The sequence below is a fragment of the Pristis pectinata genome, chromosome 4, assembly GCF_009764475.1.
Source record: "Pristis pectinata isolate sPriPec2 chromosome 4, sPriPec2.1.pri, whole genome shotgun sequence".
Lineage (NCBI taxonomy): Eukaryota > Metazoa > Chordata > Chondrichthyes > Rhinopristiformes > Pristidae > Pristis > Pristis pectinata.
In genome coordinates, this window is record NC_067408.1 from 15,375,036 (window position 1) to 15,389,630 (window position 14,595).

General features: G+C 38.5%; 1 protein-coding gene across 1 annotated transcript in view; it reads right to left on the reverse strand.

The window, feature by feature from the left end:
* glra1 (glycine receptor, alpha 1) overlaps window positions 1-14,239 on the reverse strand; it is a 68,769-nt gene extending 54,530 nt beyond the window's left edge. Inside the window, exons 1-2 of the mRNA XM_052014070.1 lie at window positions 14,184-14,239; window positions 12,159-12,286 (exon numbers count right to left, since the gene is read on the reverse strand). Of these exons, the coding sequence (XP_051870030.1) occupies window positions 12,159-12,286; window positions 14,184-14,239 (184 nt within the window). The remainder of the gene's footprint in view (window positions 1-12,158; window positions 12,287-14,183) is intronic.
* Between the last annotated feature and the right edge of the window lie 356 nt (window positions 14,240-14,595).

Below are 14,595 nucleotides of genomic sequence, written 5' to 3' on the forward strand. Positions count from 1 at the left end.
GCACATGCAAAAGGAGAGGATTGAAGTTTTGGATGCGGGTCTCTTAATCAAAGTTCAATTCTACTCTGGCTTTCCAACCATGAGATGTAGAAGACACAAGAGAATGCTGGAGTTTGGAGCAAAAGACAAACTGCTGGAGGGACTCAATGGGTCAGGCAGCATCTGCACAGGGAAATGGACAGATGACATTTCAGGGCGAGACATCATCTGAACTGTTGTATGACCGGAGATGTAGGCCTGTGTCTTTCATTTCCTTGGAACAAGGGGCATTTATACTCCCTTATTTCCTGAGAATTATGGACACACTTGCTCCCTTTATTTCCTGTGGAATTCCACTACTCTTCCATAGGTCTACACTCCATTACCCACCATTATATTTACATAGAATACTCCTATGCTTTTCATTATCGTAAGTACACACATATTCTTATGTTCTTCAAATGGTCCTTTGACTCCCTGAGATGGCATTTTGCTTCATCTAACAACCCGACAGGTCTAATTCTATCAGTGGCTGCTTTGTTTGATAACCCTCCAATGAATCAGCTTAGAATGTTTTACTATGTTAAAGATGCAAAAGAAATACAAGTTGTGGTTGAAACAGAATGCTTGGTAAGTGACAAGCACAGATAAACAATCAAGAATTATGTTACCTGGTATTGTCAAAGGACCTGATAATATCCCTAAATCATGATTGATTGAAACATTATCCATTCCCTGGGATTCCTTAACAATTATTCTCAGAAAAATGATCATCAATTATTAAATGCACCTTTCAGTTCAGTGTCGCATTTGTATTTTGATCAGAGGATTTATCAATATTCGTCACACTGGCTAGAATCTTTAACTCTTTCAGAATTTGTTATTTTATATCTACCCTTCCAATGCTGCTATATTGCATGATGAGTTAAGGACTGTACGTAGTATCTGAATATAACACAGTAAATCACAGTAATATTGTGATAATTCAAACAGGACTCCACCTCAACATTGCATTACTAATCTGTGCATAGCATCTGCACAAACCAGAAGAAAATAAGATACATTCTAGATATAAAAGTTGAACCTAAAATGAAAAAAGTAAGGCTCCAAGCAGATATACAAATATAATGTTACGAGTAACATAAGCTCCTTGGCCTCTCAAGCCTGCTCAAAAAGGTGACGGCTGATCTGATTGTGACCCCAGGTCCATCTGGTAATCTTTCACCTATTTTGCCTTTGTTTATTGAGAATTTATCTGCCTTAAAAATATTCAAAGACTTTGCTTCCACCACTCTCTCAGGAAGAGAGTTCCAAAGACACATGAAACTCAGAGGAAAAAACTCACATCATTTTTTTTCTTAATTTGGAGACCCTTTATTTTTAAACAGTGACCCCAAGTTTTAGATTCTCCCACAAGAGAAAACATTGTATTCCCATAGGAATAGAGTTTCTACATCTACCTAGTCAAGACCCCTTAGGATCTCTTAATTCTTATTTAATCTTTGTTCTCCACCTCTCTTTGACCAAATCACAAAAGCAGTTTTCTTCAGTTCTGACAAGGAAAACACAGGACTGACCTGAGATGTTAATGCTAGTTGGTCTCCGTTAGCTGATGTTAGATATACAGATCACACAACACTTTGTTTTTAAACTTCAGATATATTGTGCCACAATCCACAATCACACACCTCAAATTGGTCCCAAAATTGTTACTGACACTCAGCAGTAAGGTTACCCTGGAAAAATCTACCAACTCCATCCCTGTAGTTACAACTCATTGTTCTTGTCTTTGTGTCAGACCAGGTGTTACTCTGTAGAGTTCTGGTCTGTGTCACACTGGGGGGTTCTTCTGCACAGTTTTCACCCTTGTATCACCGTGGGAGTTACTGTACACAGTCTGGTCTCTACATTACACTGTGAGTTACTATGCATAATTCAGGATTCCATATCAAAATGGGTGTTCACCATATTAGACTGGGCACTACTGTGGATAGTTCTGGCCTTTCTGTCATACAGGGCAGTACTGTGCACAGTTCTGTTCTCCATATCAGACTGGTTGTTACTGTGCACAGTTCTGGTCTTCCCATCACACTGGTGCTGCTGTGCACAATTCTGGCTTTCCTATCTGACTGGTCATTACTGTGCACAGTTCTGGTCTCTGTATCAGATGAGGTATTGCTATGCATAACTCTGGTCTCCATATCGCACAGCGAGTTACTGTACACGTTGAAGACAGAATCATATTAAAGCAGTAAAGGTGACATGCTGTCAAGAAGAATTCTTTACTTTGTATAAGTTATATAACATATGGAGCCACTAAAACAAATTTATTTGGAGCTATTTCCCAAAGTCAAGTACATTGAATATTCTCTAGCTAATGCATAGAAAACAATGATTTGTGTTCCTTCACCTTTCTGATCAGCCATGTTTAAAGTGTCGACAAGTAGTAATATATCCTGAACACTAAAAACCACCCTGCAACAATTGATGGCAGCAATTTACTCATTTTATCCTAGACATGAGTCATATTAAAAGGGATGAACTCTGAAGAATAGAAAACTTGAAATACCAAGGTCCTAGATCATGAACGTATCTTATTTCAAACAGAAACTTGTGATGTCAATGCTGGCTTCTTGTTATGATTGTCGAAATAGTGGATAATACTCTGAAATTATTTTAAAAAGCTACTGCCCAGGAGGGTACTGTTATGAAGGGTAAACCTATTTATAGTCATGTGCATGCTCTGACTTCTCACTTCTAGGATACGAGATGAATGTGAATTTGCAAATGGGCAATTTCCAGTTATTACTCCACACTCCTTGACTTTTTCCAAGTGTTTGTCCTTCTATTGTCAGAGTTCTGTTTTCCAACCGCTTCCATAGGAATAAGAGAGAAAGATAGTTTCACTACACAACAGAGGTCACATCAAACTGAATGGACTTTTCAGTCCAACACATTTTATAGGAAGCTTGTCAATGGCTCTATAAAACATGCAAGTATAAGCACAGATCTCTGTTAGAGTCTTTTTTTCTTCTTTGTCTTTGAATGGCACAAGCAGAGGAAGACTTTGCTGCCTTAAAAGGTTGCTCCGTAGCGGCTAGCTACACACTACAAAATGAAGACACAGAGCCGCTGGTTCGAAATCAGAAGTCGAATGAACGACAGGGGTGCAGTGTGCCTTTAATATCCCAAAACTTCCTGCGCTACAGTTCCTGCACTGATGTCACACGCGGGTCACCTGACCTTCCCGTACGCGGGCTTTCCTAGCCCGACGATGGGGAAGAAGGAGGGCCCCACGCCATCTTGGATCGGGGCCTCCGACGACGTTCGCGATGTCGGGAGCCGGTTCGATGCCGGTGCGGTGAGTCGCTACAGCTCATACAAATTGGTAACAGTGAAAAACCAATCAGTAAATAGAGCATAGAGATTTTTGCTGCCTTTTTTTACAGCTGAAAAGATGACATTATAGAAGCTTTGATGAAATTATTTTGATAGTGAAGGTTATTTTTAAATTTGGCACAGGAAAATACTAAATACTAGACGAACGGCAATATGATTGGATTCTGTTGAACTATGTTGCTGGCATATTGCATACAAATGTGAAATCACATCAGTTCCCCTGGTACCCCTCAATTCTCTCCTATTTTTTAAAGATGCTGACTCAGACTCAGGTATGGATCCAAATTTGACTTCATCCAACTGACCATTTTTTCCTGTGCAATCCCAGATAATGAGGGTTGGCAGACTATCTGACAATTAACACAGAGGAGCCACACTAGTTAGTAATCCTCCCTTGTTATCTACATGAGTGACATTTCACTAAAAGTCACCAAGAACAGAAACCCCTGGTTGATTTTCTTCCCCACCTGAAACATGGAAGAATCTTGGCAGCAGAACTATTGTTCCTGATGATATCAATTACATCATGATGCCATGATCTGCAGAGGATATTGGAGGAGAATGCCAACAAAAAGAAAATATAGTGAACTTACACCCCTCAAAAGCAAATTTTTCTCACTCGTCATGCCGTGGTTAATACTTAAGCATACACAAAAGACACATCAATAATGGAAACTGGGAAAACGTGTTGATGTCGATTTGGATGAGTCAGTTCAGGCCAGTGACTAAACACTGGAAAAAATTCTCATCTGAAAGCAAACGTAAAATATTTCCTCAACTTAACTGCATCCTGGATATCACTTAAAGGTTGAAATACATCGCAAAATTTGGGGTTATGGTTATTGATCTTAATATATTTTGATCTTGCATTAGGCAGCAAATTTCCAAAGAACACAATTATTAATAAAATCCTTGCCATCAATTAAATAATATTTTTGTTATTTTTCAAACATTCCCATGAGTACTGTTTCTTCTTTGCTGAAACTATTTTCTGAACCTGTCCATTTTATTCCTTTTGACCACATCTTGCTTTGTAATTACACTGCTGAATTTGGTCTTAAAATACACCACACAGAAAGGGAATTTGAAATATTTTTGTCATTTATTTTGAGCTAGTGGTGCATATCACTGATGTAATAGTGAAATGGAGATTAAGCTTTATCCAAACCTCATACAAATAATTCTGTTGAAACTTTGATTAATGGTTCAATCTATTTGGTATCATTTGGCACAGGACTATATTCTGAAAAATGTTCAGTTACATAAATCGTTAACTTCACCTTGACTCGCATGTAGGGTAGTTGTATTTAAAAATGTTCAATGAAATTCTGTATTGTAATCAAAACAGATATTGGTTAGCAAGCTCAAATTACATAGAAATGTGATTTTTATTATCAAGAAGCAGCAAAATATGTCCACTATCATGCCATCCATCACAGGAAATGCTGGATGATACTGAAACTTCAAAGTGCAGTATCCTAGCTGGGCTTTTCACAAGGGCCAGAGACTTCATGTAAAGAAAATTATTATTTAAACTGCTCAAAGTTCCTGGTGAAATGGTATGTTGGATTCACCAAGATAAGCCAGAGGAGCAGGAAAATAAACAAATGTATTTTCATTTATATTAATAATAATCCAAGTTGGTCTAGATTCATTCACCTCACTCATTTACAGCATTGTGCTTGACCTTTACAATTTTGGTATTGCATGCAACTTGGAAGGTCACTTGAAATGCATTATGTTAATCTGAATTTCAACTTCAGAGATTAGGACAAGTTATGAAAATATGGAGTTTTGATTAGAATGGAATTTGAATTTCGACCAGCTACTGAACAAATTCCCTTGTGCTGTAAATATTATTTTTTCTCTCTCCTTGGACTTGTCCTTTCCATGTACTTCCACAAATCTTTTTGCTGTTGCCCAGTATTCCCCTTTATTCCTTATGGTTATTCCCAATGCATTTCAACATCTTCCTTTCTCCTACTGTGCTTTTCCTAACCGCCTATGCCCAATAATTGCCTTACTTCTAAATCCAGCATATAAGCATTTTAGCTGCTTATTTTTTGCCATATCTGTAATGGTTACCAATATGGTTCTTGTTATGCCATACACCAGCCCCTTATTGTCCATATTTTCAGTCTCTATTACTGTTATGTCACCTCGTTCTGATTACCTTCCTTCATAGTTGCTGAGAAAATGCTTTTCGAAATATTATTACACTGCTATAGCTAAAACGTTTGGCTTACCTAAACCTTATAATTTGCATGCCCAACTTCCGTTCATCTAACTGTAGACAAATTTTCTTCCCAGAAATGAATTGTGCTGCTAGTTCTAGATTATTGTGGGGAAGAAACTCATCTTTGATCACAAGCACTAACGAAAATTTTGGACACTGGCATACTCACCGCCATATATGGAACTGAACGAGCAAAGGTGAGGATAACAGACAGCTGAAACCTCCTCATGCATTTGATGTGAGCAATCAAAAATGAATTTCTCTCCTGTATCTGAGCAGAAAATCATCAGCCCCAATACCTTTCAACATGCAAAGAAAAAATACCACAGTATTTTAAAGATACCCTATTTCTATCAGACCAGAATATACGATCAAACTCTGACACAACATCCATTATGACATATTTCCCATTATATTACACACTACTGTTCATTAAGCTATTTAAGAATAAATATCAAAATTGCTGAAAATACTCAGCAAGTCAGATATCATCCGTGGAGAGATAAAAAGAGTAAACTTTAGGTTGCCGACATTTCATCAGAACTCAGAAAAGTTATAAATCAAAGGTTTTTCATCTGCAGAGAAGAGGGAAGGGTGGAGAGAACAAGATGACTGTCTATGGATGGAGGCCAAGAGACACTGAATGACATGAAAGATGGTAGTGCAGAGAGGGTGGTGGCTGGTTAATCACTATTGATTTGTCTGGAGAAGGTGTAAATAGAGGAAGATGAACAAGGATGGAGGAGAGAAACACATGCCAAAAGTTGCTGGAAATCTAAAATAATAGAGAATGCTGGAAATACCCAGCAGATCAAACAGCATCTATGGAAAGAGAAAATAGAGTTAACGTTACAGTCTCAATAACTACATTAGAACTGGCCTATCCTAAAACAAACTGGAACGGCTGGAATTCCGACGTTATTGAATGCAATGCTGAGTACTGAGGGCTAAAATGTGCCTGGTTGGAAGAGTAAATGCTGTTCCTTGAGTTTATGTTGGATTTCATTGGAACGTTGTAAGAGGTCAAAGACAGAGCAGTCAGAGTGGGCTTATGAAGGAGAAGTAAAGTGACAGGAATGTAAGTGTAAGCTAAGGATCATTGCTGCAGACTGAATGGAGATGTTCTGCAAAGCAGTCACCCAATCCATGTTTGATTTCTCCAAAGTAGCGGAGACCATAATGTGGGCACCTAATGCAGTAAGTAATCCAAGTGAATTGTTGCTTCACCTGCATCCCTGCATGGAGGAAAGTTGTTGTGTCTCCTGTGGTTGCATGGGAAAGTGCATGAAAAGGGTGAGTGGGTGTCATATGCTACAGATGGAAGAGTTAAGCTGAGAGTCAAAGAAGTAACAATTTCTTCAGAATGCTGAAAGGGGAGGGAAGGGGAAGCTGTGTCTGGGGGAAGAGGGGCTGAAATAAATATCATTGGCCTGTACTTCATCGTAAAAATTCTAGGTTCTCTTTTAATGCTGTTTTGGGAATTTTAATTCCGTCATCCACACCCATCATTTTTTATCAAATACTGTAAGAATAATGTACACAAGCATAAGTTATTTAAATTCTACTTAGAGTTTATCTGTAGAGACGTGATTTATTATTACATGTCTATCATTGAAAAGCTTTGGGATTTCATGGGAATAATTAACTTGGATCTACAACTCTACAGTACAAAGCTATTTGTCTCTTTGTGCCTGTGCTGGTTCTCCGAAAGAGCTCTATATTTCATCTCATTTCCTTGTCTTTCCTCCACATTATATATTTTATTCTTTAAAAACAAATCCATATCTTCAATAAAAACTAATGGACATACTGCTCCCACCATGTTCAAAACCGTTGTGCTTCATTAACCCTAAACATGCAAAAGTCCTTTCCTTTCATAGTTCAGACTATTTTATAATTTTGAAAGAAGTGTAAATTATTTGCACTCAGAATATAGGTTACAGGTGTAGGCTCTATAGCTAAAGGTGCTTTGCCTGGATAATGTTGAAATTTGAGTATTGGTTGAGCTGCACTCATTCAGGCAAGTAGAGAACATTTCACCACACTTTTGCCCTGTGCCTTGCTGAGAAGAATTTGATGGCTTAGATCATGAGTCACTTGCTGCAAGGTACCAAATTCCTGAGCTGTTCCTGCAGCCATATGACTTACGTAGCAGGTCTAATGAATTCCTGGTGAATGGTGACCTACCCCTAAGATTTGATAGTGGTGCACTTTGTGATTGCAATGTTGTTTTTAAGACAAGGGAAGCTGGTTGGACTTCCTCTCTGGTTGCAGATGATGATTGATGACCCATGTGTAATATGAATTCTCACCACTTATCAGCCCATGCCTGAACATTGTCCAGTTCCAGCTGCACGTGGGTATCGAGATCTATGTGTAACTGAACAATGCGTAATCAAACGTCTTAACTTATAATTGAAGGAAAATCATAAATGAAACTGTTGAAGCCCACAATACAGTCCTGAGGAGATTCTGCTGCAAGACCTAGAACTAGGATGTTTGTGGCTTCCATTGTCTACAATAATCTTTCTTTTGCGCGGGATATGACTCCAGCCAGTGGAGAGTTTTCCCACAATTCTCATTGACATTAATTTTACAAGTTCTCTTTGATGCCACACCAATTCAAATGCTGTGAAGATGACAAGGGCAAGTGCATCTCGCTTCCCACTTGGAAGTCAGCTCTTTTTTTTTTCATTTTTGGATTGTAATGAGGTCTGAAAGTGAATACTTCCGGCAAAACATTGACTGAATATTGGTGAGCAGGTATCGGTCAGTGTTGCTTGATAGCACTGTCAATTACTTTCATTACTTGTTGATGATTGAGAGGAATCTGACTGAGTGATAATTGACTACATTGGTTAAGTCCTATGTTTTGAAGCCAACACATACCTGGACAATTTTCCACTTTGTTGGGTAGACACCATGGTAGAGGATCAGTTTGGCTAAACACACAGTTGGTTCTGGAGTACAATTCTTCGGTATAGTTGCAGTGATGTTGATGGGACTTTAAACCTTAGCAGTAGCTACTGTACTCAGCCGTTTCTGATATCACATGGAAATTGTAGAAGACTAGCTTCTGTGTTGATCGGGACCTTAGGAAGAGGGCCAGATGGATCATCCAGCCAGTGTTATGATTGAAGATGATTGCAAATACTTCAGCTTTGTCACTGACTGAACTTCATAGGAGGCCATTTGGCCTTTCAACTCCATGCCAGCTTTTTCCAAAGGCTATTCAAATTAATCCAATTATTCTGCACTTTCCACTTAGCCCTGACTTCCTTTCTTTCTCTTCAAGTGTTCATCCAGTTCCCCTTTGAAAGATACTGGATTAGCTTCATTCTTCCTGACAGAAAGTATATTCCAGATCACCATATCATGTTGCTAATACAAGAAAACACTTCTCATCTCGCTCTGTTTTTTTTGCCATTTGGATTTGGTCATTAAAACTTCTGCCATTGAAAACTATTTCTGCTTGTTTACTTTTTCTAAACACCTAAGAATTGCATTTAATCTGCTTATACCCTTTGCTCTGAGGAGAGCAATAAGATTTAATATTCTCCCTGCAAATGTATAATCACCAAAGCACTTCAGCTTACAAATTATACCGTTTATTAAATTCACAAATTGACATTGAGAAATGAAACATGCCTAGTTCAGTGTTAAGTATAGCTTGCAAAGCAACAATGGAAATAGATTACCTTATTGAGTAATTGTATTTTTAACATGTTTATAAGATCTGCTCCGAACCTTTGTTATTTTAATAAAATTGCCATTTCTCTTGTGTCTCTTCTAACATAAAGCTTCCCACCTCCAAGGTTACCTTAGTCAAGTGCACCTGAAGCCACAACTGGCACAGATCTCTGACTACAGCCTTGGTAATGAAATGTGTAGAGTTTGTATTACCTGTTTGCTTTTGCATCACAGGGTCTTCTATCATTTCATAATTTTAGTAGCTAAATTAAAAATGTTGTCTTAACTAGTCCCTCTGATCTCTGATTCCTTTTAAAGTTTATTCTTTCAGCAAATATTTCTTCTTTTCCTTTCTAAAATGTACCAGCTCAGAAATTTTGGCATTAAATTTCACCTTACATTTATTACCCGATCAATTAAGAATTACTAATATTAGTGGGTCCAATTCAAATTATTCTCTCCTCACTATTAACTAGACTCTCTACTTCACCATCTGATATCTTAATATCTGTTGTAAGTTAGTGGCACTTTTGTCTGAGTCAGATATTTGTGAGTTCAAGCTCAACTTCAGGGATTTGAGCAGAGATGTCTAAGCTAACACTGCATACGATGCTGAGAGAGTGCTGCATCGTTAGCAGTGCTACCTTTTGGATGAAAATTTACACTGAGCTCTCAGTGATCTAATGGCAGCATTCTGAAGAGGAGCAGGTGAGACATCCCTAGTGTCCTGGCCAGTGATCATGTGGCTGATTGTGAGAGCTTGCTGTGCATCAATTGGCTGCCACATTTCCTACACTGCAGCAGTAACTAAAACAGCATTTTAATTAGCTGTAAAATGCATTGGGACAGTTAGAGGTCATGATAGGGCACTTCATGAATTCACATCACTTTCCTGTCTACATATCGCCTTTATTTTTTAAGCATTGAGTAATAATCTTAACACTGGCCCCCAGGAGAAACTATTAATACAGTATATTTCTCCAATATATCTTCAATATATCTCTCCAGTTTTTTTAACCCATTAATCATTATTCCCTGTTTCTGTCCTTTGACCATGCATTCAGTTATGCATGTGCCTTAAAGGGATTAATAAACTACCTGTGACACAACTTATTAAAAGGCTTTATTAAAAATTGAACAGTATCTATTGTTTTTATTGCTTCAAGGCCTGTATCCATGAGATTATTTTGCACATTACTCATCATTTTACTAAGGAAAATTAGACTGTAAAATAAAATCATAAAAGCAGAGGATGCCAATCCATCTGACTTGTTGTTGCACGTCTTGTCCCTCTTGAATCAAAATCAAGCCATTTTCAATGGCACTAGTCTTTTCACAAGGGGTGTAGATGAAATGTCGGAGCAGTTTTACCTCAGTTTCCAACACATGTCCGGAACATAAAAACCTGCATATTTTGACATTAATCTGATTGCCTTGCTCATTTGTGGAAAATGAAAATATCACGTTGGTACAATGGATGGGGCATGGGTGGGGAGGGAGTGGCACTGATGCTTTTTTGAAGTGGGATCCATTATTCAGCATAACAGACGAGTTTCACCACTGACCTGGGAACATTTTACATGATCACGCATGGTAAATTTTCCACTTGTCCCTGTGACTACAGAAGTTTAAGAATTTGAAACAATAATCACTTCTTTACATGACTTTAGTTCGAGAGTCAATATACTGTCATTAGTGATTAAAATCTCTGGTCAACTGACCTATTGATATGCAGAGCTTTTAGGATTGTAGAAATAATTCGACACAGTGTACACCTGTAAAGCAACCTGCTTCAGAATTTTAGATTTATCAGCCTGTATATCTCCTATCAGATAATTTTGGAGTCTTATTGATTAGCTAATGAAGAACACAATCACTGACTGTTGGCATTGATATTACGTTAATGTGTGCTACATAAAATCAATCCATCTTTAATAAATTCCTCTGTGAGGAACAGAATTGTAGTCTATGAGACAATCAGTGGGGATACTCAAGCTAAAGTTTAATAGTAATGTGACAAGCAGAAGGCAATCTCTCCTTCATCAGAGAATATTTAGTGTTTTGCAATCACCAAACCAATATACAAATTTTAATAAAGCATTTTGGAAATGCAAACCTGTAAGAGTACAGAAATGATGATTTATTTTGCTTCTTTCTGCTGATGTATAACCCACAACAGTAAATGTTACTTTGTAATTGTGTGTTAGATGCAGTGAAAAACATATTTCAACAAGATATCACAATGACGAAGTGACAGCAAAAGGTAATTTCAATTGACTTTATTAGACTAAAGTATCTGTTTTGAAAACTGAACCCATACTACAAGTAGTATGTTAAGTAGAAGAATGCTTTGAGCAATAAGTTGGAGTTATAATTCAAGATGCAAAATCAGTCCACAGGATTTTACTGCGCTCATTTGTTGAATAAGTTATATTATTACCTTTAGCATAAAGGTGCAGTTAGAAGACTTTGCCAGGGGACGTGCGCCAATATAATTAGGCATGTTTTGTCATTAATGAGACAGATCAATATTTATCATTGAAAACTGGACATTAATCTATCACGTCTTGATACCACACGCACTTTATACGGTTGTTTGCTTCACTCTTAAGTCTTTTCGAAAATAACTTTTAAGAGCAAAGGTCAGCTATCAATTTCCCTATCCCTTGCTTGTCTCTCCCTCATTGAAAGAGCAGGTAGTCCCATTGTTGAGTTTCAGCAGCCGTGTTCTGGCATTGTTTACTGGTGTGATTTCAATCCGATTTCCCGCCCTCCCCTCCTCGCTGCTGTTGCATAACTAGTGATTTATGTTTCGCTGCATTGCTACAAACAATTCAGTGTTTGTAAATAATACCTTTGAAATTCGGTCTGATCCTCGCATCGTATCCCGATGTCCTGCCCATCAGCTTGTCCAGAAAGTCTGACGGGGACGGGGGTTTGGCGGCAGACCTCGCAGCTTGCACCTCCTTAGCCGCGGCCAAACTGTGTGAAGGAAATGCACACAGGAAAGAAATGTCAACTAAACAAAAAAATCAATTCTCCAATTGCGCCGAATAACAGAGACAACAAAAAGCAGCCACACAACTAACTGCAAATAAATTTAAACCAAAATAAATAATTAGTATCAAAGTCACGCAGAACATTGCAGTTTACAAAATAAAGCCTGGGGATTCATAACCTCAATATTTTGTTTCTGACCTCAGTGGCAATAATGTTGAACTTACTATGATATTGGTGTTTGCATTGATGAATACACAAGTATATATTTTCAGACCTCACATCTGATTTATAAACACCAACCCTTGGTGCAGCTATAGGGAAGCAAATCGTTGTCATAAACATTCGGGACAATTGAATAGACGCAAATAATTGCCATTCTACGCGGGTTGTCCGAACATCAGAACACGTTCCTCCTGTTCAATGATCTGAGTCCAGTCCTCGACATGCTGATGTTTTTTTGTTGTTGAATTCGAAATATTGAGGATCTCGAATCTTATTTGTAAGAGCTCATGTGCAGTGGGATGTTTCGATTCTAAACTGTCTGTATTCAGCTAACCCATAGCGTCAGTTATTACAAACACTAAACGAGAGTCATTATGGAGCCTAAACCGAGCCAGTGCTTACGCAACGTACTTGCCGAGATGTGGAGCGTTCTATTAAAAAAATAATTTGTATTCCTGAAGCACAACTTATTTCTCAAATGGTCAAGAAACCGCGGATCTCCATTTCAATTGAGAAACGCTACTAAAAGATGGTTTGCGAATTTATCGGGAGGGTGCAGACACCAGTAATTAGATACCGATGTGAACAGTTTCTTGATCACAGGGATTAACGTCAAATTGCAAAACAAAATGCACGCCATATCAGGTAATTTTAATTACTTCCCCACCAAATGCTTCACCTTTATTTCTGGAGAGTCAAATGAAGGGGCACTACCTGTAAAACGCCTTCTCTTAGCGCGTTGTACACCAGGCGCCTTTAAATTGCAGCATCGGCATCGATGCGTTCTTTGCCCCATTTGAAATCAATCTTGTGCATCTTCAAGGATAGCGGCAAAAATGGTCAAATGGAGATGAAACTCGGACCGCGTCCGGGTAGAAACGGAACGGGTCAAGAATAAGTTAGCTTCATTTTAAGTAACTTAATTGACCCGGTGAGAAGAAATGGTCAAGGTTTTAAAATGAACGGTCCGCCTTGTTGACCAAAAGCAGCTTCCATCTGGTGCAAGGAGCACTGAAACTTTCACCTGCACACCCCAGGAAACAAGACCATTGCACCAGCAGATGTAAAAAGGAAAGATTATTGCAACCGATTTTAACATATAATTAACGTTAATTTCACCGCGGGTTCTCTTGAGGGTTGCAAAGCCCGATAAACGAAAAAGACTTTTTAGAACATGTTTGTTCCTGTCCAAGTAATTAAATCGGCAGTAGGAAGGAGCACGAAGTATTCCTTTTGAAGATTTTTTTGTGAGTAGTTCCATTCACAGTTGACGTGTGGTGCAGGTCGGGTCCCACCGATAGTTGGCGGTGTTGTCCAACGAGCAGGTCTCGACAGACAGCTTCGCTGAGCTACAGATCACTGCGGTCTAATCCAATGCAGCACAATTAATATTGTGGCTTTGGCTGCACGGTCATAAAACCGAAATGAGATTACGGTGTGTTCTTTAATGGTGATTTGGCAAAGTAAATCTATTGAAACGGGTACCAATCTCAATCGGAGAAAGAACAATAATCCCCATTCTTTCTTAGAAATCAGAATTCTGTACAGCACTCTCAGCAACCATATATAGCCTTTGTTTTAATTAAACCTGCCAGTTTCCACGCTGCTAGTTATTGCAATAACAGTAACAGAGCAAAGGCTACAACAAACATCTTACCTGAAAAATACGATTGTCTCCCACAGGTAGAGGCGCAGAGCGACTAGGCTGTGCATCTTTGAATCCTGAACGATGTTAGAAAGTGCTGTTAATGCAGGTGTCGTTAGGAATCTCCAATGGTCTTGGCGTTTTTGTGTGTGTGTGTGTGTGTGTGTGTTGCTGGCTCTCTCTCTCTCTTCCCTCCAAGATCTCGATTCTTTTAGCGTCCTGGGATAGGTAATAACGTGATGTTTTCAGGACCCTGGACAGGTCCACTCCTAGAGCGGTTGATGTTTGAGAGCCCCAGCCAAGGGAGCACTCCCTCCCCTTTTCCCAAATTATTATCACATTAAAATTTATATTTATCTTTTTTATTTTTTTAAAGAAAGATTTCCACAAGTTTTCTTCTCCCAGAGCAGCTCCTTTCTCGTCC